At 42.8% G+C, this 24,075-nt stretch overlaps 1 protein-coding gene and 1 pseudogene across 1 annotated transcript in view; both read right to left on the bottom strand.

Annotated features, from left to right (window-relative positions):
• Window positions 1-24,075, bottom strand: part of TTC39A (tetratricopeptide repeat domain 39A) — a 2,407,335-nt gene that overhangs the window by 358,168 nt on the left and 2,025,092 nt on the right. The window contains exon 14 of the mRNA XM_044086086.1: window positions 22,347-22,467. Within this exon, the coding sequence (XP_043942021.1) occupies window positions 22,347-22,467 (121 nt within the window). The remainder of the gene's footprint in view (window positions 1-22,346; window positions 22,468-24,075) is intronic.
• LOC122814594 lies at window positions 9,379-9,506 on the bottom strand (annotated as a pseudogene).

The raw sequence follows: 24,075 nt of genomic DNA on the forward strand, positions 1-24,075 counted from the left end.
GAAATCCGCTCTGGATGTAAAAATAATGCACTAGCCAAACACCTTTCTCTTCATAAAAGACACACAGGTTTTAAGTTCCAGATCCTGGACCACATAGACATGGGTGATCTTGAAGGAGACATCCCGAATATTCTGGAGAAACATGAACTCATGTGGCAATTAAAGATGAACTCTTTTAGAAAGCCTGGACTAAACTACTACTGTTCAATTAAAAGTGCACTGGAACTTAGAAAATTGCCACATTGTTTGCAGGACTGCATGGATAAGGCAATCCCAAGCAAGACACCTTTGATCACTATAAGTAAGGAAACTCCCAGATATGCTCAGAACTAGTTCAAATGATGAGAAGATTACTGATCCTACAGACACATTGCCAATACTGGCTGACAGATTCAGCAAGTGCAAACCAAAGGAGAGATATCTATAACAAACAATTGCAGCCCCCCCAACATCTCTACTTCTCCCAAGTGAGAACTGCTCTCCAAAACACAAAAAACACAGCATCCATGGGAACCCACAGCTAGGACAGCTGTTTAATCATAGTCTTACCTCTCTGGATACACAGGGGTGTGGTAGCACTGCAACTGTGGTCCCCACAAAAGTCACCAAAGCCATTGATGAGGGAAAGGCAGTCATACAGCCTACCTCAATCTGGCGAAGGCCTTCATACAATACCCCACCCGGGTATCATTGGCCATGACAGACTCAAAGCCTGTCAAAATTATGTCCTATGCTGCCGACTGAAGAACTCCAGCTCTATTCAGTACACAGCACGCTGCTCTCTAAGAGGTGACCTTTGCCACAAGGCCATGTCAAGCCACCCAAGATGAATATGCTTCAAAAGAGAAATCTTGACCAATGGATGGGAGATCGCAGGATACCCCACCTCGGGCAGATAGCCTAGTATGAACCTATGAACCTATGAACATGACTAATTGTATTTTATTTTATTTTATTATTTTTTTCTACAAATTGGTTTTAAATACCATTTTAAATCATTTGATATTGAAGTGTATATTTTGTTTCCATCATCATACATACATTTTGTCTTATTTTGATTTTTTTCTGGTTCTCTTTTTTCCACTTTATTCAAAATGATGGTAATAACAATACTAACTAATTATACAATTATATAGGTTTTTAGGGTTCTTGTACACAGACCTGAAGAAGTCTAGAAAGACGAAAGCGATCTTTGTTAACAATAGGTTATGAAAATAGAAACTGATTTTTACATGCAAAATGTATATGCATATATTTATATATAATTTTTGATCACAAAATGAACTAAGGTTGATATATTTCCAGCCATGTAGTATATTGCCTTGTATAAAATCACAGACTTAATAGTCTACTTAATAATTTGGTTAAATAAGATGTACCATTAAAGTACATCAGGGCTATATATTACTATGACAGCTACTAGGTAGGGCAGGACCAGCTCGAATGTCACACTGATGGGGGAAGGGATGTGAATTTAACATGTGTACCAATAACACTTTGTCTTACAGCACAATAAACCACTCCCATGCCTGATAAAAAGTATATATATATATATATATATATATATATTTAGAAAGCTTGTGAGGAAATTATTACTCTATTTTTGTTTTACTTGGATCGCTTGTCTGTGTACTTAATAAAGGATTTTCGACTGGAAACAGACGGCCTGCCTTGCTTGGATTACTTTCGAATACTTAGTAATGCTGTAGAATTATATATTTTCTATTATTACTTTTTGACTTGACGGGTTTATGTTCGCTACTTCTACTACTATTGTCTGATCTGATTAATATACAGTGATTAACTAGAAATATATGGACTGAAAATCTTCCACACAGAGAAGTTTCTTACACTGTTTTGCAAATACTTTAAACAGAAGCATTCCTGATGAAGGGTGCAGTAGTGCCCTAGTGAAGTGTGCTCTGACATATCTGCCTGTGATTTTTCCACGAATATCATAACACAATGTAATACAATTTGACGATTCTTTAACCTGCCCTGTTTTCTGGTATGAAAGGTACAAATAACTGGTCAGAATGTCTGAACCCTTTTGCCCATTAGTGAAGTATGATCTTGTCTGTGTATACCCAAAGTGTGAATGATTCTATTCCACTTACTTTCTTGCCTAGGGTAAAAAACAGAAAACTGTATAGACTGATTACAGGAGCGGTCAGGAGCCTGCAAGGATATGAAGGGGAGTGGGGGTGGCTGGCCTAGAATGACTTCTGCCTTTATGGAAAACTATGTAAGGTTATGCACACTTATGGCCTGCAGCTCTGAGTTCCTTCTGGCTGAGGAGATGGTCATTAAGAACAGATTCTTCCAGAACAGGTATCTGAGAGAAGTTGATATGATATCCTGAATCGAGAAGGACTGTCTAGGCTCACTGCAATAGCAGCACTAAAAGTTTGGTGAGCTTCACACTGCAAGAGGTATACTTCTTCATTGGGAGGTTGTTTATGTTAAGAAATTGTGCATGCCTCTCCCAAAGGCAGCCATTTTGGAACTTGCAAGTCTTCCATGGGGTGATGGAGTTTAGGGTACACTCCCCCCAACCCTGAGCATTATGACACTGCACCAGTATCTTTGATCTCCTCAGTGGCCCTGGTTGTTAGTGAGGTTGAGCCCATGTTGAGTAGACTTGGTGAATGAAGAGAGAAGCTACTGACAGCAGATGGACTTCTGTGGGGAGACAGGAAAAAAACATCAGCTGTACACATGGAGAGGAGGGTTGCTCACTATACCTAAGGAGGCAGGCCACTGCTTTCCATTGATGCCTGAGGAATGGAGTCTAGCTTTGGTTCAGTAGCAACTGCAGAAGAAGGAATCGTTTCTAAGCTTTGTCTAGCCTGTTTCATGATTACCACCTTACTAGCAACCCCCACAGGTACTAAGACTGAAATGAATTGTAGTATCATCAGTACCTGAGACTTCTGCAGGTTGGCTAAGTCACTATGACCTAACAATTTCTCCTTATGTATTCTTTAATAAAACCTGCTTGGGTTTCTCAACTTTCTTGTGTTTTTGACCAGGTTTAAGATACTCTAACTAATCTCCTATATTCAGTAAAGACTTTCAAATTCCTAACCCTCCTCTGTAAATTTTCCTGTTGAATTGTTTGCGCTGCCCAAAGCATATCATATCACTATCTTCATCTACACAAAAAGGACATTGTAAGTGGTAAAACTTTGAAGGAATCTGTTCTAAATGTCCAAAGGAACATTATGTGGACATCTATAACCACCAAGAAAGTAAAAAGTAGCAGCCAGATAGCAGAATATTAATAGGCATAAAGAGGTACTTATTCTTTATCTCACCAGAAAACAACTAACAAACTTTAGCTAAGTAGAAGGAGAGACCCTTAAGCAAACTTTATGCTATGGTGTGGCAGGTAACTTTGCCCTCAACCTAGCTAAGCCCAACTTTTCTTAAACTGTGGGCACATGACTGGCAGCCATATCCAGCTGTATTCTATATTTTACAGATGCACTGTAACATTAGCAATCATTATAATGAACAAAATTACCCATGTTAGTAGTGTTTCTGGTACTCTCCATGGATTTTGTTCTCTACTTGCCCTTATACTTTTCTTCACTTTCACTAAATTATTTGTACTTCCATTCACTGCAGTAACATTTTCTCTACCATCTTTTACATTTGTTCTTCTCCTTCAGATACATTTTTTATTTTACAGTTTGATAATCGGCTAGGTGTCAGTCAGCTTACCCTTTTCAGTCATACCCCATGTTCACGAGTACTTAAAAATCAGTAGCCTATACAGTAACAGTAAGTTTGACTTGGTAATTGATTTAGTACATTGAGTAATATCATAGCACAATATTTAGGCTCATATAAGAATGTTGTAAAGTATGTAATATATTAGTGTAGCAAGTACAGCACAACATTTATATGGAATACAGTATTTCTATTTACAAAATATACAGAAAAAAGAAAGATTACAAAACTGAGTACCTGCAGTTAGAAGCTGCAAATATTAGCCAATATCTCAAAAGTAGGTTCAGTTAGATTCATTCTGTAAATGTTGCCTGAGATTTTTTTTAATGTTCCAGTATTTCAATGTTTCTTATGTCTGTAGGTAGTTGGTTCCATATGATAGGTCTATTCTCGAAAGGGCTTTTCCTCCAATGGTCAGTTTAAATCTAGGTCAAGGCAAAGTGAATGTACTTTCTTGGCTGTTTCTAAGGGGGTAGCAGTGCTCTCTAATTTGAAATAGCCTTTTATGGGTTGGATAAAAGCCTAGTATAAGAACTTTAAATATCAGAGTACTTAGAATATAAGTGACTCTGTAGGGTTGCCACCTGTTCAAATACCCAAAGTGGGACATTTTTTACAAAAATGCGAGATTTTGCAGGACAAACCATGCCTACAGCCAGTGCGAAGGACAAAAAATGTACCTTTTTGCCAGAATAAAAGCTTATTCTTACAGCATTTGAATTGCTTTTGCTGTTTCATATAACATTTAGGTGTTTCAGATACAAAATAATTGTCTTATGCAAATATTAAAGAAAACTTAGGAAATAATTTTGTCTTAAAATCTCAATACATAGGTTCATAGGTGTTTAGGCTAATGACCACAAGGGCCTTTGTAAGCCTAGCCATGCATCCCAAATCTCTGACAAGTTCTGATACCCTTGATAAGTGTATGCATGGGCCTGGGAGATGAACCATTTGCAGGTTACATGCGTCTGTTAGAGACACAGGTGCCAAACTAGGGACAAATTTCCGTTTTCCCATCCAATTGTCCAAGTTGCAGTTGAATTGGGTTAGGGAGGAACTCTGCTTAACATGTATGGGAGCCTGTTCCATACAGACAGCAGTTTCTGGGATACATATCTATCTCTCCAGCAGGTCCCATTTATATCACAGGCAACATTTAAATCTTTACAATGGGTAATTTCAGTGCTGTTTGTTTTGTGGATATGAAGGCATTCCATCATAGTGGGGTCTGACGCCCTGTATGGCAGGCATAGATCTCCCCTCAAAAGCCTGTAGAAGACAGAAGACAGGGATAGGGCAGTGAGGCAGTCTGCATAGGACATTTTACTTATGCCCTGTATTCTTTTAGTGAGAAACCTCTGTGGACGTTCCAATTGTTGGATATGCCTGGATAGGTACATACCAAAGGGAGGCACTGTATGCAATGATAGGTTTGATGAATGCCGAATACAGTGGAACAATGACTTACTTAGACTTAGATGCCATACCACTGATTTCCTCACCACTGTAGACATGTGATGGTCAAAGGCTAGATTACTATCTATGTGTGTCCATAAGCCCTTGACTACTGGGTCACCTCTAAGGCGTGTGTTGCCAATATGATAATTACCAGGGATGGATGACTTCCCAAAGTATACTGTTATGCATTTCTTGGCATTTAGTTTTAGCCCATGGCTCTGACACCTGTTGTCTGCCTGTGTCAGCCCCTGCTGGAAGATATTTGTGTCAGTGTGTTTGCAATCATTTGCAAATTTAGTCAGCCAGAGACCACTGATACTAGCCTTGACGTCTGAGAAGTAAATACCAAAAAGCAGCAGTACAAGGACTGATCCCTGAGGGACTCCACTTTTGACTAGCCTCTTTGTAGAGGTGGACTCCCCAATTCTAACTTCCTGGGTCCTGTCTGTAAGCCAGTTGGCTATCAACCGGGTGACACACCGGTTTGTACCTAACCTCTTGAGTTTCTCAATGATGCCCGAGTGGGGAATTGTGTCAAATGCATTGGCCAAGTCAAGGTAGGTAGTGTGAACAATTTTGACCTCATCCATTGCTATGGTGACTTTCTCAAAGAAGTCCACCAGGTTGAGTAGGCATGATCTGCTCTTGACAAAATCAAACTGGGTTGGATCCAGTGTCTGGAGGTTTACTACATCTCTACTGATCATCTCCATGATAATTCTTTCCATGGCTTTAAATGTAAGACTAGTGAGACTTATGGGTCTGTAGTTTCCAGGGTTTATAGATGGCCCACCTTTGTGCAGAGGGATGACTGTTGCCTTACTCCATTCATGAGGCAAGAAATCTATCTGAAGGCTACAGTTAAACAGCACTTCCAGAGGGCCTGACAGGTCATGCTTCATGCTACTTAAAATGCATCCTGGGATATCGTCTGGGACCACTGATGCAGTGTTCTTGGTCTTAGACAGAGCATTAAGGACCTGTTCCCTAGTGATAGTAAGGGGAGTTGTATTTGATGATATTTCCCGAGGGAAGGCTGATGGGAGAGGGGTACATTTGAAGTTGAATTTATCAGCCAGGCAGTTTTCTACGTCTTCTGGCTCAGTGTAAGTGGCTCCATTTACAATGAGCTCTGCACACACTTATGTATTATCTTTGAGGTTGCGGACACAGCCAAATAATTATTTGTGGTTGTCCTTGGCCTGGGAGGACAAACTTACCTCAAATTTGGCTTTGGCAGACTTTATTTGTCCTCTGAGTTGTTTGTTTAGTTTGATAAGAGTGGTTTTATCCTCTTGAGTGCTACACTTCTTAATTTTTGCCATGATTTTCTCCCTCCTGTTATACAGCCTATTGATTTTGTGATTCCACCAGGGGTGACTTGTTATTTGAATTAGTTGTTATGTACTTCTTCCTGGTGAGTACAGCTGCCTCTATGCAGCTATTAACATGCTTGTACAGGGTTCTTGTGAACAGTTCTGCACAGGCAGCAGTGTTCTCAGGGTTTATGGGGGTTTGAAATTTTGCCGGGTTATCATTCAGTAGTAGGATGTTAACCTTAGAGTAGTTCCTGAATATTCCAGGTTTAGCAGGAGTTCCAGGTTTTATTTTTACTTCGAAGGAGACCATTTTGTGGTCTGACCTTACCAGGGAAGACATTACAGTAGGGGGTGTGCAGCACTCTCCTGTATTAGTGAGGACCAGATCCAATATGGTTGCTCCCCTGGTTGGTGTATTGACAATCTGTTCCAGGGAGTTTGTGTTTACAAAATCCAGGAATCTCTATGCCTGGTGTCGTATAGCATTCCCAGTTAATAGTAGGGTAATTAATGTTGTTCATGAATATGGTATTGGGTGTGATGGTGAGTGTTTCCAATAAGTTTAAATACATGATATGGGTTTCCTGCATCATAGAGGGAGACCTATAGCTTGCAGGAAGTGGTATCGGACTTTGTCTATGGTGATTTGAACATGGAGCAGCTCAAGTGCATTGTCCTGTTTGACCAGCCTTGAAGTATATTTATCTCTGATGTAAATAGAGACACTTCCACCTTTAGTCCCTGTCTGTGAAGTAGCTGGCTTAAATGTGTGGAAGGCATTATAAACTAGCACTGTTTGATGTGCTCTCCATGGCTTTAAACCATGTCTCAGTGACCGCACATACATCAGCATTCTCTATGGTAAAGAGAGCTTCTACGGAGTGGAGTTTTTTGTTTAGACTCCTAACACTGAGCAGTAATACCTTTAGATTTTCTTGGTTTTGATTTGCTATGTTGGAAGTACTTTTAATTTGGCATTGCCTAAAAAAGGCACTATGGGGGAAGACAATGTTTTTGCTAATATTCGAAAGCCTAGAGGGGAGAGGTACACACCATTCTTGGCAAAGCAGCTTGGTCTGTTGACCATCTCCTTTCATGCTGACAAATACTGCACCCCCTTAGAATGACATGAAAAACTAAGCCAATTATTAAAGTCAATCATCTTTTGTTCGTATTATGGCATCATCACTGGAGAAGGTAAAATGCTGCTCGATGCTAATCTCATACCAGCCTGAGACACATATTCCCAGAGCTCCATGATGTCTCTCTTTGTATAGTCTAGGGAGGTACGTCTCAGGTCATTTACTCCTACATGGACTATGACTCAGTCGTATTAGTAATTGTGGTCCAATGACCTAAGTGCTTGCGTAATGTGACAGATCCTAGCCCCTGATAAGCAACTGACCGTGACTTTCTCCTTAGTCAGCCTGGGGAGAGGGACATCAGTGTGTCTCACTATGAAGTCTCCAATGACTACAATGTTGGATTGTGTAGTGGCTTGCCTTATGGGCTTACAGGCTCCATGAGATGCAGCTCTATGTGTTGATGTGGGTGTTGTTTTGAAAGAGTGCATTTGGGACTGCTGAGGGTATTTGCTATGTGTTCTTTGTCTAGGAGATCTTAGTGGTTTAGGAAGGTTACATTTAAGTGCCTCAGCATATGTGGGTCGGTATGTCTGCTTTGAATTGTGCTTGATGGGTGCAGCCTGTGTACTACTGACAACCTTACTGACATTATTTTTATGTCAGAGCTTTGCCTCCAGTGACATTGTGGAAATACATCTCTCACATACCATATCAGTTTGTTTGAGAATTAACTTCTTCTTCTTCTTCTTTCGGCTTTTCCCTGTTAGGGGTCGCCACAATGGATCACCTGTCCGCTCATGATTGGCAGTGGAGTTTTACAGTGTCAAGTTGCCAGCCCGGTGCCCAACCTTCCACAGAAGGCACACACATGCACACACTCACACCTAGGGACAGTTTAGAGTGTCCAATCCACCTACAGCATGTCTTTGGGATGTGGGAGGAAACCGGAGCACCCAGAGGAAACCCACATGACCACAGGGAGGACATGCAGACTCCAGACAGAAGGCACCCCAGCTGAGAATTGAACCGAAGAACCTCTTGCTGTGAGGTGTCTAAAAAAAGAATAATAAGAAAAATAAAAAGTTTAAAAGAAAAAAAGGCTCCAAACGCCTAACTTACAAAAGGGGAAAATCTACACTAGCTAAATAACTAGGTTGCCTAAGGGAGTGAAGGTAAGAGGAGACAACTACTAGTTTAAAGCTTAAAGCAAAAGTAAAATACACCTATCTGAGTGACAGCCAAGGATTACGTCCATAGCAGAATGCGGCAAACAAGATGTAAGGGTTAAAGGGCAGCAGGGGATTATGGGAGAAGGAGGGGCTTGAGCCTTGGCTCTCTCTAAGCTATGGTTGCAAGCTCTATGTCGGATCCAAAACCCTACTGTGAGGAATAATGACATGGGTAACATCAGATATAAATGATTGTGAGTGAAGCATGCTAACATAAAAGAAACAGATCTGCTAGTTAAAGTTCAGAAAACTGTGCAACCACAACTCCCCACTACCAAACATTTTCGAGGAAAGCCAACAAAAGCAGAGCCTCAGCCTCAGGAAACAAAATTCTTGCACGACTTTGGTTATGAAGAACAAGCAGGTCCAGTGTAAATGGAATTATCTGGGTGGTGAGATAACTTACACTGTTGTATGAGGATAGTGACAAACCTGGCTTTAAATGTAAATATGAGCTCTGTATATTTACTGGAGGAAGAAGAAAAGTCTAGAACCTCAACCTCGGGAAACCACCTTCTTCATGATGGTGGAGGAGGGGTAAGGGAGGAGGAAGAAATATGCAGCTAAGTTTCCCAAATTTGGGGAACTCACATGGGTCAACCCAACCAAAGCATGCAGTGGAAGAGCCTCTGGAAACCATCTTCTTGGTTGTGATACTGCCCCTGCCAGTTAAGTATGACTTTGATTAATGGAAAATAGCAGGTGAGGTCAGAAGAGGTCAGGAGAGCATGCATGGCCTTTTTCGAGAGAGAAAGACAGACAAGAAGTCCATCTGGAGAAAAAGGTAAGTGTTGTAAACAAGAGGAAATGACTGTTTCTAATTTAGAAGGACTTATGTATCAGACTTTTTAGAAATAATGTACTGTGAGCTAAGTATGCTAGCATGAAAGAAACAGATCTGCTAGTTAGTTTAAGTACAGGAAACTGTGCAACCACAACTCCACACTACCAAAAAATCTCAAGAAAAACCAACAAAAGCAGAGCCTCAGCCTCAGAAAGCAACATTCTTCTATTACTTTGATTATGGAGAACCAACAGGTTCCGTGTTGTAAATGGCATTACCTGGGTGGTGAGCTAGTTTTCAATGGTGTGTGAGGATTGTGACAAACCTGGCTTTAAATGCAAATATGGGATCTGTATATTTATTGGAGCATGAAGAAAAGTCGGGAACCTCACCCTTGGGAAACCACCCTCTTGATGACGGTGGAGGACAAGGAGGAGGACAAGGAGGAAAAGGAAATATGCAGCAGGGATAAGACATTTGGGGAAATCAAAGGGGTCAACCCAACTAAAGCATGCAATAAAAGAATCTTGGGAAACCATCTTCTTGACTGGGTACTGCCTTGGCACTAAAGTACGACTTTGGTTAATGAGAAACAGCAGGTGAGATGAGAGGAGGAGAAGAGGGTATGCACAAACTGTTTCAGGAGAGAAAGACAGAAAAGAAGTCCATTTGGAGAAAAAAAGGAAAGTATTATAAATAACAGTAAACAATCAGTTGTTTCTGTGTTAGAACTGTATGTATAAGACTGGTTAAAAATAAGGGACTGTGAGCTAAGCATACAACATGAAAGAAGCAGATCTTCTAGTTAGTTTGAGTTCAGGAAACTGTGCAGCCATAACTCCCCCTACCAAAAATTTTTGAGGAAAGCCAACAAAAGCAGAGCCTCAGCCTCAGGAAGCAACATTCTTTTATGACTTTAGTTATGGAGAATCAGCAGGACCAGTTTGTAAATGACATTACCTGGGTGATGAATTGTCTTCAAATGATGTATGAGGATAGTGACAAACGGCTGTAAATACAAATCCATCCATCCATTCATCCTTAACCCCTTTTTTCCCATTTTGTTGTTTGAGAATTAACTGGTTGTCAGTAAACATGAGGCAATTTCTACATTGCCTCTGAATGCCCATATCCACCAAGCCAGTAACAGAGACAGTAGGAAGGATCATATTCATGGCAAAATACCCTTTTTTATTGATTAGACAGTTGGAGTGAGAATATCAGTCACTGACAGGAGTATCTGGTTTGCAACTATGTCGACAGTGCTTGTCACTGCAAACTAGTTGTCCTGTGTACAACTAAGTAGTGGAGAAATTTAAATTGTGCTTTTACTGGAAAAATGTCACTCAAGGTGTCTGAGTCTATACAGAGCACTGCAACACACATGAGCGAAAACTAATACGTAGACCCTGAAAATTTAAGGATGAAGTATTTAGGCAGATATTCTGAAGTTAGAAACAAATTAAGCAGTACTTACTGAAAACAAAGAATTTCCCATTTTTCATTTTTTTTCCCCACAGGACACAGCTGCCCAAATAGGGACTGTCCTGTGGAAAGAGGGACAGGTGACAATACTACCTGTTAGCAATAGGCAGCCTGTGTACCTTTTGTATAAAATGCAAAAGTGGCAATTTAGATCTGCAAGGAGAGAAAATATGAATACTTTATTTCCAACTACTTTTATACAATGTGCATTATGTGCTGATTGAAGGGCAATCAGAGGCAAGGCATGTTCAGTCTTGGGAATAAGAACATTTTGGCTAAGGTCATATGTGCTATTGTGGAAAGAAGGTGTTAAAGTGAGTAACATAAGTTTAGTGTCAGAACTTTAGTGGTAACACTATCTGTGTGAATACTGAAATTTAGCGAAGGGTCAAGTGTAACACCAAAATATTTTATTGGTAACATTTGCTATAATGTTACATTTAACTCTTTTATGGCTGTAGTAGGTAGGAATAGCAGTTCCTGTGTAGTAGAGAAAAGCATGACATTTGTTTTGGTGCTGTTAACTGAAAGTGTATTTGCATACAACCAGTCACACAGGTCTGTGAACTAAGATGGCATAGTTTTTTTGTAGGCATTGGTAGGTTTTGTGAGCTTTTAGTACAAAAATATCATCTGCGTACATAATTATTTTGTGGTTTGGTAAATGATGTATAATATTAAGAAATAGAGAGAATAGAAATGGACCCAGGACTGAGCCTTCTGGAACTCAAGTATTGAGTGTTCCTATTTCAGCTAGAGTTATAACAGAAGAAATGAAAAGATCTATCGTGAAAGTAGTTTTTGAACAAGAGTATGGAACAGAAGAGGACCTAGGACTGAGGCTTATGGAACTCAAGTGTTGAGTGTTCCTATTTCAAATAGAATTATTACAGAATATTTGAAAGGATCTATCCTGAAAGTACATTTTGAACCAGAGTATGGTGTTTTCACCAAAATTAGTTTCCACGAAGGAAAGAATACATTGAGATACAGACAGTTTAGAAAGAGTGGACTGCACTGCCAGAATGGTAGAATGAATGAAGCCTGAGTTACAAAGCTGGTAAGGGGAGCAGTGTTTACTAGGGAAAGAGCAAAGGAAGAGAAATGTGGTGCTATGTGATGGCCTGCCACCATGTGCAAAGACCTCAATGAAAGTTATATCTGGGGAAAGTTGTTGGCCTCATTGAAAAAAATGAATATCACAGGGCAATGTTACTATGTGAATGGTGTATGTGTGTATGTCTAAAATTAGAAGTTATGTACTCACCATAACGTTCCATCTGAGTAGGTGACTTCATTCGGATGCAACCTGTGGGTATCGGATCCGACCTCGGATCCGAGCCGGCAATTCAAAAGCTTAGGCTCCGAGCTCCTAGCTCCTCCCTCTTACCCATAACCCCTTGCCACGCCCTGACTGACCTCAGATTGAGTTTGCCTCAAATACTGACCACAGTATACTAAAACAGCATAAATACTCGCTCTATAAAGGTCAGATGGATTGCATCCGAATGAAGTCACCTACTCAGATGGAACGTTATGGTGAGTACATAACTTCTAAATCTGAAGTAGGAAGACTTCATTCGTCTGCAACCTGTGGGACAGAGTCCCTAGCTACCTGAATCTTGGGCCATCATGGTAGGATGTTCCGGAGCACCGCTGAGCCAAAGGATGCTCTTCCTCTAGAAACAACATCCACCTTGTAATGAGAAATAAAAGTATGAGGAGGCCCAAGTAGCTGCCGCAGATATCATCCAACGAAACACGGGACTTAAAGGCGGCTGACGTAGAAACTGCCCTAGTAGAATGAGCCGTAACCCTCTTAGGAGCAGGTCTGCCTGAAGTGTCATATGCCTGCAATATGCAATTAGCAATCCATTTAGACAGAGTGACTTTAGACACTGCTTTACCCAGAGCAAATTTAGCAAAGGAGACGAACAGCTGATCTGATTTCCTGTGGCCAGCTGTCCTGTTAATATAAAACGTAATTGTCTATGAACATCCAATGAATGCAATTTGTATTCCCTTTGTTTGAATACTTGGGAAAAAACAGGCAAATTGATTGACTGGTTAATATTGGATTCAGAAGAGACCTTCGGAAGAAAAGATGGATTGGTCCTGAGGCACACCCTATCAGCGAAGAAAGAAAGGTAAGGCGGTTTGACACAAAGAGCCTGAAGCTCAGACACCCTTCTGGCTGAAGTGATAGCTACCAGAAAGACAGTCTTCCAGGAAAGGAATTTTAAATCAGCAGAAGCTGCAGGCTCGAAGGGAGGAGCAGTAAGGGCCTGCAGGACTAAAGACAAATCCCAAGGCGGTACAACCTCCTTGACTGGAGGCCTTAATAAAAAACTCCCTTGAGAAAGGATTTGCATAATTTCGCTGTCATAAGGTGAGCTGAGGCCTGTCCAATGTGGTAATGGGATATAGCCAATTGTACTTTAATCGTGGAAGAACTGGCCCCTTGATGAAAGAGGTCTGTTAAAAATTCTAGCACCGCAGAGATAGGTGCTGAAAAGGATCCACCGTTCTCTGCCCTGCCCATATAGAGAACCTCTTCCATTTACTCCGATAAACCTGTCTGGTAGAAGGTTTATGAGCAGCCACCAAAATTGCTTTGACCGGTGAAGAGATACCGAGTCCTAATTAAGGTTGGAATTGGAGCAGCCAAGCTGTCAACTTCAGGGTCCAGATTGGGAACTGGCATTCCCAGAGGGTGAGAGATGAGATCCGAAATTGGATCCAGAATCCATGGTGGATTGATTTTGTGAGACCATACGAGCGGGAACCAAGGTTGTCGAGGCCAGAATGGGGCAATGAGAATCATTCTGCTCCCCAAACTGTTGGCTTTCTGCAGAAACCTCTGCATCAGAGGAAGTGGAGGGTAGGCATAAAGGAGACCGGGAGGCCAAGCATGCACCAGAGCATCCTCGAACTCCCCTGGGGAAGTAGAGCGAAGAAATTGATTTGGCGTTTGAGGGAGAAGCAAAAGATCGCAACAGGGTTGCCCCAAACGGCAAAAATCTTCTTCGCTACTTGAAGGTTTAGGGACCACTCGTGTGGAGAAAGGATGGTGCGACTGAGCTTGTCCGCAAGGATGTTGGACTTTCCCGGAATGTGCGTTGCTATCAGAAAGCGTTTGGTGGACATTGCCCATTCCCAGACTCTCATGGCCTCTCGACAAAGGGGATAAGACCTGGTTCCTCCCTGCTTGTTGATATACCAGACTACGGACATGTTGTCTGTCTGAATCGCAATAGTCCCTGTAGGAAGAACGTGGTGAAGTGCTTGCAACGCTAGGAGCACCGCCCTCATTTCCAGGACATTTATATGCAATGATGTCTCTGTGGGATTCCACGTGCCTTGGACAATCTTTCCGCAGAATGCCCCCACCCGAGGCAAGAAGCGTCCGTGGTCACTGTGGCCGAAATGCAGCAGAAGGGTCTTCCTGCTAGGGGCCCGGAGAAAGAAGCCACCACAGAAGGGAGTCCCTGCATGCTCTGCTGACCGCAATCGGAGCGTTTAGAGACGAACAAAGAGGAGACCACTGAACTTGAAGGGTCCATTGAAGAACCCGCATGCGTGGGGCATGAATTAGAAGCGGAATAGCTGCCGCCATAGAACCTAGGGCCCTCAGGACCAAGCTGCAGTTGGTGACGGTTGAAGGATCGCTGTCACATGACACCTCAGGCTGACGATACGGTCTGGGGTGAGGAAGGCTCGCATTGATCTGGTGTCTAGTCTTCCTCCTATGAAATCTATAATTTGAGTTGGATTCAGGAAAGATTTCTCCCAGTTGATCGTTATGCCCAGCCTTGGTGCTAGTTGAAGGAAGTAATCCCTGGCTGAGCACAGAAGATGCCTTGATGATGCAGTTAGGAGCCAGTCGTCCAGGTACGGAAAGACCTGTAATCCCTGGAGCCTCAGGTGGGCCGCTACCACCGCTAACACCTTGGTAAACACCCTGGGGGCTGAGGTGAGACCAAAGGGGAGGACCCTGAACTGATAGTGACTGGCTCCCAGCGAGCGAAGAAACCTCCTGGATCGTCTGTCCATCCGAATGTGGTAGTACGCATCCTTGAGGTCTATGGAACACATCCAGTCGTTCTCCCTCAACAGGGGGAGTATAGATTGCAGGGTGTGAAAGCCTTAACCACACACAACACTAACTATTTTTTAAACAAAAAATGAGAATTTTAACAATTTTCCTGTCAGAAAACCACTTATCTCAAAAACCATGCCAGGAGCTCAAGAATTCCGTTGCTTCTTGAAAAGCGGCAAACGAAAATCTGGGGTCAGTCAGGGCGTGGCAAGGGGTTATGGGTAAGAGGGAGGAGCTAGGAGCTCGGAGCCTAAGCTTTTGAATTGCCGGCTCGGATCCGAGGTCGGATCCGATACCCACAGGTTGCAGACGAATGAAGTCTTCCTACTTCAGATCAGAAGTTATGTACTCACCATAACATTCCATGTTTGTTGTCCTTGATCTCACCTTCCTTCTTGTTGTTTGGGTTTGGAGCTGATCCTCGGCTCCGACTCGGCCTTATTTTAAAGCTCGAGAGCTTCCACTGGCTCAAGGCTAGACTCTATCCCATCATGCCCAGCGCTAGTTACCCAGATCTCGTTTGTGATGACCCATAACACTAGACTTCAATATGCAGATATATAAACTATAGGCATATATAATATATATATATATATATATATATATATATATGTATATTATATATATACATATATAAGAAAACCACCAAGCCATAAGTAGAAACTCTTAGTCTAACCAACTGATAAGGCAGGAAGGGAATCAAGGCCTATATAGCCAATGATGGATAACTCCTCTCAATCCTCCAGGAGGGGGATGGAGGGTGGGATGCAAGAAGGAAGGCAAGATCAAGGACAACAAACAATGAACGTTATGGTGAGTACATAACTTCTTTATGTTATGTTGTCCCTATCTTGTCTTCCTTCTTGTTGGTTGGGACCACATCCCCCAGCACCTTCTTCTTGGGTGGCTCAATGGAATAGACTCTTTAGGACTGTGGAACCAAAGGATACCCTGTTCAGGGAGGTCACATCTACTTTGTAAAGAGCGATGAAGGTATGGGGGTTAGCCCACGTAGCTGCCACACAAATTGAGTCTAAAGGCAGTCTGGCCTGAAAGGCAGTAGAGGTAGACAAGGCCCTGGTCGAATGTCCTTGAATTTTTCCTGGCAGCTGTTTGTTCTGTGAGTTATAGACGTAAATAATGGTGTCTGAAATCTATTTTGATAAAGTTAATAAAGTTCCCTTTTTGTTTTCTGAAAAGGATACAAACAATTGGTCAGATTGTCTGAATTCCCGTGTTCTGTGCAAGTAAAAACGTAATTGTCTGTGAACATCCAGTTGGTGGAGTTTATACTCTGCCTTGTTGTCATGGTTCGCAAAGAGTACAGGTACTTCTATAGATTGATTCAGATTGAACTCTGAGCAAACTTTTGGTAGAAATGAGGGATGGTTCTGAGAAAAACCCTATCTTTGTGAAAAATTAAATAAGTGGGACGAATGAAAAGAGCTTGTAATTCTGATACCCTCCTAGCTGAAGTAATGGTGATCAAGAAAATCGTTTTCCAAGTCAAAAATGTTAGAGAACAAAAACTAGCCAGTTCGAATGGAGGAAGAATCAAGGCAGCTAGTACTAAATGTAGATGCCATGGAGGAAGTTGTTCTCTTATTGGGGGTCTCAAAAGGATAGTGCCCCTCAGAAAAGCTTTGCATAGCCTGTGGCACATAATGTTGGAACCCATTTCTCCCACATGAAAGTTGAAAATAGCAGCCAATTGAACTTGGATAGTTGCTGCTGCTGCTCCTTGGTTAAAAGTTTCAGTGAGGAATTCTAGGATTTTTGAAATAAGTGCAGTAAAGGGATCAATATTATTCTTGTCTGCCCAACAAGAGAACCATTTCCATTTGCTAGTATACAGTTTCTCAAAGAGGATTTTTGAGAGGAAATCAGAATATGTTGTACTGCCAGGAGATGTCAAGAAACCTGGCTAAGCCGGGAAGTGGAGGAACCAAGCTGTCAGCTTGAGGGTCTGTATGGAAGGATGGAGTGTGCTCGACTGATGCATCAGAAGATCTGGAACTGGGTCCAGAATCTAAGGCTCCTCCTGAAGATGGGGCCATAGAAACGGTAACCAGATTTGATGAGACCAGTAGGGGGCAATAAGAATTAGCTTGCAACCTAATGATTTTGCTTTCTGAAGGACCTTGGGAATCAGAGGGAATGGAGAAAAGGCATACAGAAGTCCCTGGGGCCAATCGTGAACATTTGCATCCCTGGGTGTTTGTTCCGGTGGGGGGACTAGAGCGAAATAGCTGCTGCATTTGGCATTGATGGATGTGGCAAAAAGATCTCAGCAAGGCTGGCCCCACTTGCAAAAAATCTGATTTGCAATATCCTGTTTCAGGGACCACTGGTGAGGCATAAGCATAGCCCTGCTTAGCTTGTCTGCTATCACACTGGATTTCCCAGAGATGTGCGTTGCAATCAAAAAGTGCTGGGATGACATCGCCCACTGCCATACTCTTAGAGCCTGTCGACACAAGGGGTAGGATCTGGTTCCGCCTTGCTTGTTGATGTACCATACCACTGACATGTTGTCTGTCTGAATTGCAATTGTCCCCGTGGGAAGAGAGCTGTGAAGTGCTTGCAATATTAGGAGCACTGCTCTCATCTCAAGGTCGTTTATGTGCAAGTGGTACTCGTGTTGTTGTGAAGTCCCATGAACAGTCTGTCCCAGATAATGCCCCTCCCACCCTATCTGGGAAGTGTCCGTGGTCACTGTGGCCACTAGTTGGGGGAGTACGAATGATCTGCTTATCGTCAGCTGGGTGGACTGAAGCCACCATTTTAGGTCTTTCTTGCAGTTCTCCGTGATGAGAATTTTGTGGGACATGGGTAGACATTGCATGGACCATTGAGTCTTTTTCCTCCCGATTAAAATTGCAGCCTGGTGTTGAATGGTCGACACCTTCTCCTGAGGCAATTTTGCTATCATGTCTTTGACATCTAGATCTGCTCCTATAAGTGTAATATACTGACAGGGCAACAAGGCAGACTTTTCGTAGTTTATAGTGATGCCTAGCTGAGAGCAGAGGCGGATTGTGGTGTCCCTTGTCTTGGTTAGTTGATGCTCGGTGGTGGCGGTAAGGAGACAGTCTTCCAGATATGGAAACACCCAGAATCCTAGATGCCTCAGATGAGCCATGACTACGGCCATGCATTTGGTGAAAACCCTGGGGGCTGTGGTGAGGCCAGGGCAGAGCTCTGAACTGGTAGTGACCGGCTCCCAGCTGGAAGCATAGAAATCTTCTGGATCACCTGTTCATCTTGATATGGTAGTACGCATCCTAGAGATCAATGGAGCACATCCAATTGTCCTTTCCAAGGAAGGGAAGTATGGACTGAAGTGTCATCATGTGGAACTTTGTCTTCCTGACAGACATGTTGAGTCTGCTGAGGTCCAAAATGGGCCTCCAGTCCCCTGTTGTCTTTGGTACTAAAAAGAACCCTGAGTAAGTTCCGGACCCAATTTGGTCTGCGGGGACTTCTTGGATGACTCTTTTTCTTAGCAACTTTTGAACTTCTAGAGTTGCTTGTTCCCTTAGATTGGGTGGCACATCTGGGATGGATTTTTGTTTCCTGGGAAGAGGTGGCATGGAGAAAGGAATACTGTATCCCCTGGATATCATCGACTGTACCCATGTGTCTTTTGTGATATTTTTCCAGGATTCTGGGTACAGTGACAATCTTCCCCAACTGCCTCCAGAGGTGGATAGGTGGGTCTCCTTTCAGAAGTGCTGGAAGGGTCTACCAGAGAACATATCTCTGTCACCCTGACTCTGCGGACCCCCTCTGCTGTGAGGGCAGTGTCTTCCATTATTATTCCCTCCTCTGCATCAGGCAAAGCTCCATGGGATTTCCGGAACCACATTTTTCCACCTTTTTGACCTTTGGATAAGGTCTAGAAGGCACGGAAAAATGTACTCCCATGGCAGAGGGAGTCTTGCCATCCTGCTCGCACCTAGTTAGAGTCTCTTTTACCTTAGGCCTGAACAATGAGGAGCCATCAAAAGGGGCATTAGTAAGTAAAGGAGGACTTGAAGAGCTCCGCAAATTAACAAAGGCACATCCAGGAATGTCTACGTACGGCGACTCTTGTGCCTGCAGCCCTGCTCGCTCCATCGGCTGCATAGGAAATAAGCCGCATGGAGGAGTTAACCACCGAAGATAAGGTTGCAAGCTGAGAAGCAGTTTTATCTGCAGCTCCTGAAGCTGTAGGATCCTGTATGGTATTTACTAAGCTCTTTCAGGAGATCCCTCTGAAGACGGGTGAAATGGGATAAATAATTCAGTGACCTGAGAGTAAAGGCCACTGAAGAAAAGACAGGCTTCCCATATCTGTCTATCGTACAGGACTCTTTGTTCGGTGGATGGACAGAAGTAGAGGTCTCTGCTAATTCCTTCTTAGTGCTACCACCACAGCATCAACTGGCATGCTCTTGGTTAGAAAAGGTTTGTCATCTGGTGCAGTTATGAACTTATTGGGCCTCCGCGGAACTGGTTCCATCAATTCTGGAGAACTCCATGCCTTTCAACTTACTACCCCTACTAGCGAGTCGAAGGGCGGAGACACCTAAGAGCTGGAGGGTCGGGAACGAAATGCATCCAGGTATACGGACTCATCTTCAGAAGGGGAAAGGGACTTCCAACCACTCCTCTGCTTGAGGATTTCCAGGATGTCCGAGAATGAGACATCCTCAGAGGGGGACTGTGGGGACCCTTCTGAGTCCTCTAAGTCCGTGTCCAATGTCATAGACTCAGGGGAGTCCACATGCTTCCTCTTACATGTCCTCTTCTGAGGGACCTCCTCAGGGGGATGCTCTGGGGAGTTTCGGAAGAGGGAGGGGTCACCCAATGGGGCATCCTGGGGCTTTGGTTCCCTACATTTAGAATGGTGGGGCGGTGAGAGGAAAGACATTGGCTCCATAGGGGATGGAGTAGCTGAAGCCGAGGGAGGAGCTATCTGAATGGAAAGCACACTCCTCATCAGCTCGAAGGTACCACGATCCCAGCCCAAGAGGGTCCCCGGCATTGGAGAGTCGGGAGACCTCTCCCGCATTGAGGGTGATGGCTCCGAGGCCAAAGTAGAAGCCAAGCTCATCTGCGCTGAAGCTCCAAGGGGGAGAGTGGGGTTGGACAAGGGTCTGATGCCACTCTCCCCCCCTCGGGGATGATGAGGGGGTGTTGGCTCCCAGATCCCTCAATAGAAGGAGGTATCAAGGAGATCAGAGCAAATGTCGTAACTGAGAGTCCAGAGGTTTACAGAACTGATGGTTCCACCACAATGACTTCCATGCACTCCGGCTCCAAGCTCAGGTGAATCAAAGGAGGAATAGACGATCCAGGGGGTCAAGTAGTCGGCTCCACATCCATATGGGCTGGGCTCGATAAGATATTGGCAAGAGCCAGTGTCCTGAGAAGCCTCTTCACCACCCTCTCCACATCATCATCTGAAAGGCTACTGGACAACTGAGAGGAGTGGGTGGACGATCAATGACTGCCTGCCAACTGGAGAAGCGGTGACTGTGGAGTGGACTGCACCGGTTCCAAAGAAGGAGATCTAGTCCTTTTGTGACTCCTAGATGGTTCCAAGGACACTGACAGAACCACAGAAGATAAAGTCTTGTCGGACCCGGGAAGTTTCGGATCCTACGAACTAGAGGATTTGTCTTTCTGCTTTGACGGCTCTGAGGCCAGAATAGACGGAGATGTCAGTTTGCAGGATTTTTTTAGCTGATTCCCTTCCACAGGTGTGTCAAAGGGACCTTTTAATAAATGCCTCAATATATGTTTGTTTTTGCGCTCCTGCAGGACTCTGGCGCTGAAAGCATGACAAATGGAACACAAGTTCTGCAGGTGCACAGCTCCCAGGCAATAAGCACAGCTAGTATGTCCATCAGTCAGAGACATTTTTTGGGAGCAAGATTCACACTTTTTAAATCCAGAAGGCTTGGATTCCTTGGGCGCTTCTTTTGACATTGTTGATAATCACAAAACAGCAACCAGCACAACAAAATTATTGGAGAAGTACACCACTCAACAATAACAACCACAAAAAACACTATATCTAAAAATTTCTTTTTTTTTTTTTTTTACATAGAAAAAAACAGATATAAAGGAAGGGGGAGAGCCTCTAAGTTAAATGACAACTCCCCCAACTGAGGAGAGCTTCTAACTTAAACGGCTAACTCCTTATCAGAAAAGGGAGAAGAAGGGAATAAGGGGAACTCCTCTAACTGAAGCAGGTCAAAAGCAAGGGAGAATCCTCTAACTAAAAACGGATTTGTAAGGGAATAGGCCTGAAGGGAATAACAACAGCCTGAACAACAACAACAGCCAAACAGAGATAGGGATCCTAGAACTACTACAACTGATCTATAGAAAGACTCCTTAAGATTTTAGAGTTTAGTAGAGAATATAATAAGAAAATTCAAAAACTTAGCCTAGCCAGTCTCCAGCAATCTTGAAGCTTCAAGGGGCAAATGAGATCTGGGCAACTAGCACTAGGCATGATGGGATAGCGTCTAGCCTCAAGCCAGTGGAAGTTCTCGAGCTTTAGAATAAGGCCAAGTTGAAGCTGAGGATCGACTCCGAACCCAACCAACAAGAAAGAAGGCGAGATAGGGACAACATAACATCAGTACGTTCCATGTTTTCCAGCTGTTCTTAGTCTTTATGCTGGGTATGCTTATGTGTGAATCAGAAGAAGCAAATACAGTCATCAAAACTGAGTCAAACTGCTGTACATATTTGCATAAGCAACAGGCAGCTGGTTATTTATTAGTTCTATTGATGTCATTGCCGATGTCTTCTAAAAGGTTAATCTTTACTTTGAAAAGCTATAAATATTAAACATTTTTAAAAAAATGCAGACTTTGCCTATTTTGTTACCATATAATAAACAATTAAAGAATAAATAATAAAAGTTTGTTACACTAAATGGGGTACACATTTTATAGTTAGCATTACTGCCCACATAACCAAAGAAACAAACCTAGTATTATAGATATATGGCACATCAGTATTTTAATACATACAATTTAATACACAGCATATTTTGTGATCTATTAATTTTTTTGTTCATTAAACATATACAACAGAAAAATATAAGGTATCATCAATAAAAATTGTTTTCTTACACAGTCTTCTTACCAAAGGAGGCACTGGCAGCCTATGTGGGTTCTCAGCAAAATATCTTCGTGTTTTTCGAATAGCAAATTTCTCTGTAGGCAAAGATTTTCCAGCAATCTTCTGTTTCATATCTGGCACTTTCCTGAAAGAAAAATGTGCTTGCATCAGTTACTTTGTTGTTGACTGTTTGACAGAATGCTGGTGGATGTTTTTGAGTGTGTGTGTGCAAGTAGTTTTTGTTAGGTTTAGTGTAAGGGTTAGGCTAGACATTAGATGTAGTGATGTGCATGTCTGATAGTTTGTATGTGTTTCCAAGTGTCTGAGTGTTTTGTACAGTTGCACTGTTAGGGTAATGTTTTTTTTCATAAGTTAATGTGAAATAAAAGGAAAACATTGCTGCCCAGGACCAAGAAGGAAGAAGTGCTTAACTGGAAGCAATCTCTCCTTAGCCTGAACAAGCAAATAAGAGCACTAGTGAAATCCTCCAATGCAAACTTCAAGTCCACTGGCCACATCTACTAAAGACAATCATAAGGCCTTCTTCACATATGTCTGCAATCTCACCAACCTGCTAGCAGACAGGTTCAGTGAAAACTTCACTCCTCTGTCCCCATCAGTAAAACAGGGCATCCCCAGTACCTGACCCCCTTACCTTATCTCTAGGGAGCAAGTCATCACTGCCCTCTCAAAGGCAAAAAATGCAGCCTTCATGGGACCTGATAACATCCCAGGCTGCATCCTACATGAACTCAGCCAGGAACTTGCAGTACCATTTGGCAACCTATTCAACCAAAGCCTGAATACCGGGGCTTTGTCCCAGTCGAGTGGAGGACAGCCGTCATCCATTTGCATAAAGGTGAAGCGTCCACCAATCCAAGAAATTATAAACCCATCAGACTAACTAGCCTGATATGCAAGGCCATGGAGCAGATTATCAGGGACCTCATTAACAAGGACGCTGGCAACCTCCAGACACTCAATCCCACACAGTTTGGTTTCGTCAAGGGGAGGTCCTGCCTGTTAAACTTGGTTGACTCCTTTGAGACAGTCACCAAAGCCATGGACGAGGGGAAGACAGTGTACACCATCTACCTTGATCTGGCCAAAGCCTTCAATACTATTCCCCACTCAGGTATAATACATAAACTCTCTCACCTAAGCAACACTCCATATGTTACCAGATGGGTAGCAAACTGGCTCACTGACAGACCCCTGCTAGTCAAATAGGGTAGGCCACCTTAAGCAGAAGACCCGTAATGACCAGTGTTCCCCAGGGATCAGTCTTGGGGCATCTGCTGTTTGGGATATACTTTTCTGAGGTGCAGGCCAAAACCAATGGGATATGGCTGACCAAGTTTTTGTTAAATGTCTAGTTACAGCTTTTGTGTTACATACATATATACACTATTTGTCAGGATGATCATTTATACAGTTGTTTCTTGTCATATCCATTTGAGACTATGTCACATCTTATAAAACCTTTTGTTTTATTGAAAGTCCTCTAACAAAAAAAACACACCTCCAATACCACCCCTAAAACATATTAACTTAAACATAGCACAGAAAGCTATGTACATCTTCAAATATTGAAGTTTTACCCTCCTAACAGGAACAAATGTTCCAAACTGACAGCCACACTCACAAACATGGGTTAACCTAAAAGAAAGGTTATCCATACTAAGACACATGCTGCAACATATGCTCCTATTAAGTGCTCTCTCCTGTTTTGTCTTATCTTTATATATCTCTC

This window comes from Protopterus annectens, chromosome 10.part0 (genome assembly GCF_019279795.1).
Source record: "Protopterus annectens isolate FY-2018-M chromosome 10.part0, PAN1.0, whole genome shotgun sequence".
Classification (NCBI taxonomy): domain Eukaryota; kingdom Metazoa; phylum Chordata; order Ceratodontiformes; family Protopteridae; genus Protopterus; species Protopterus annectens.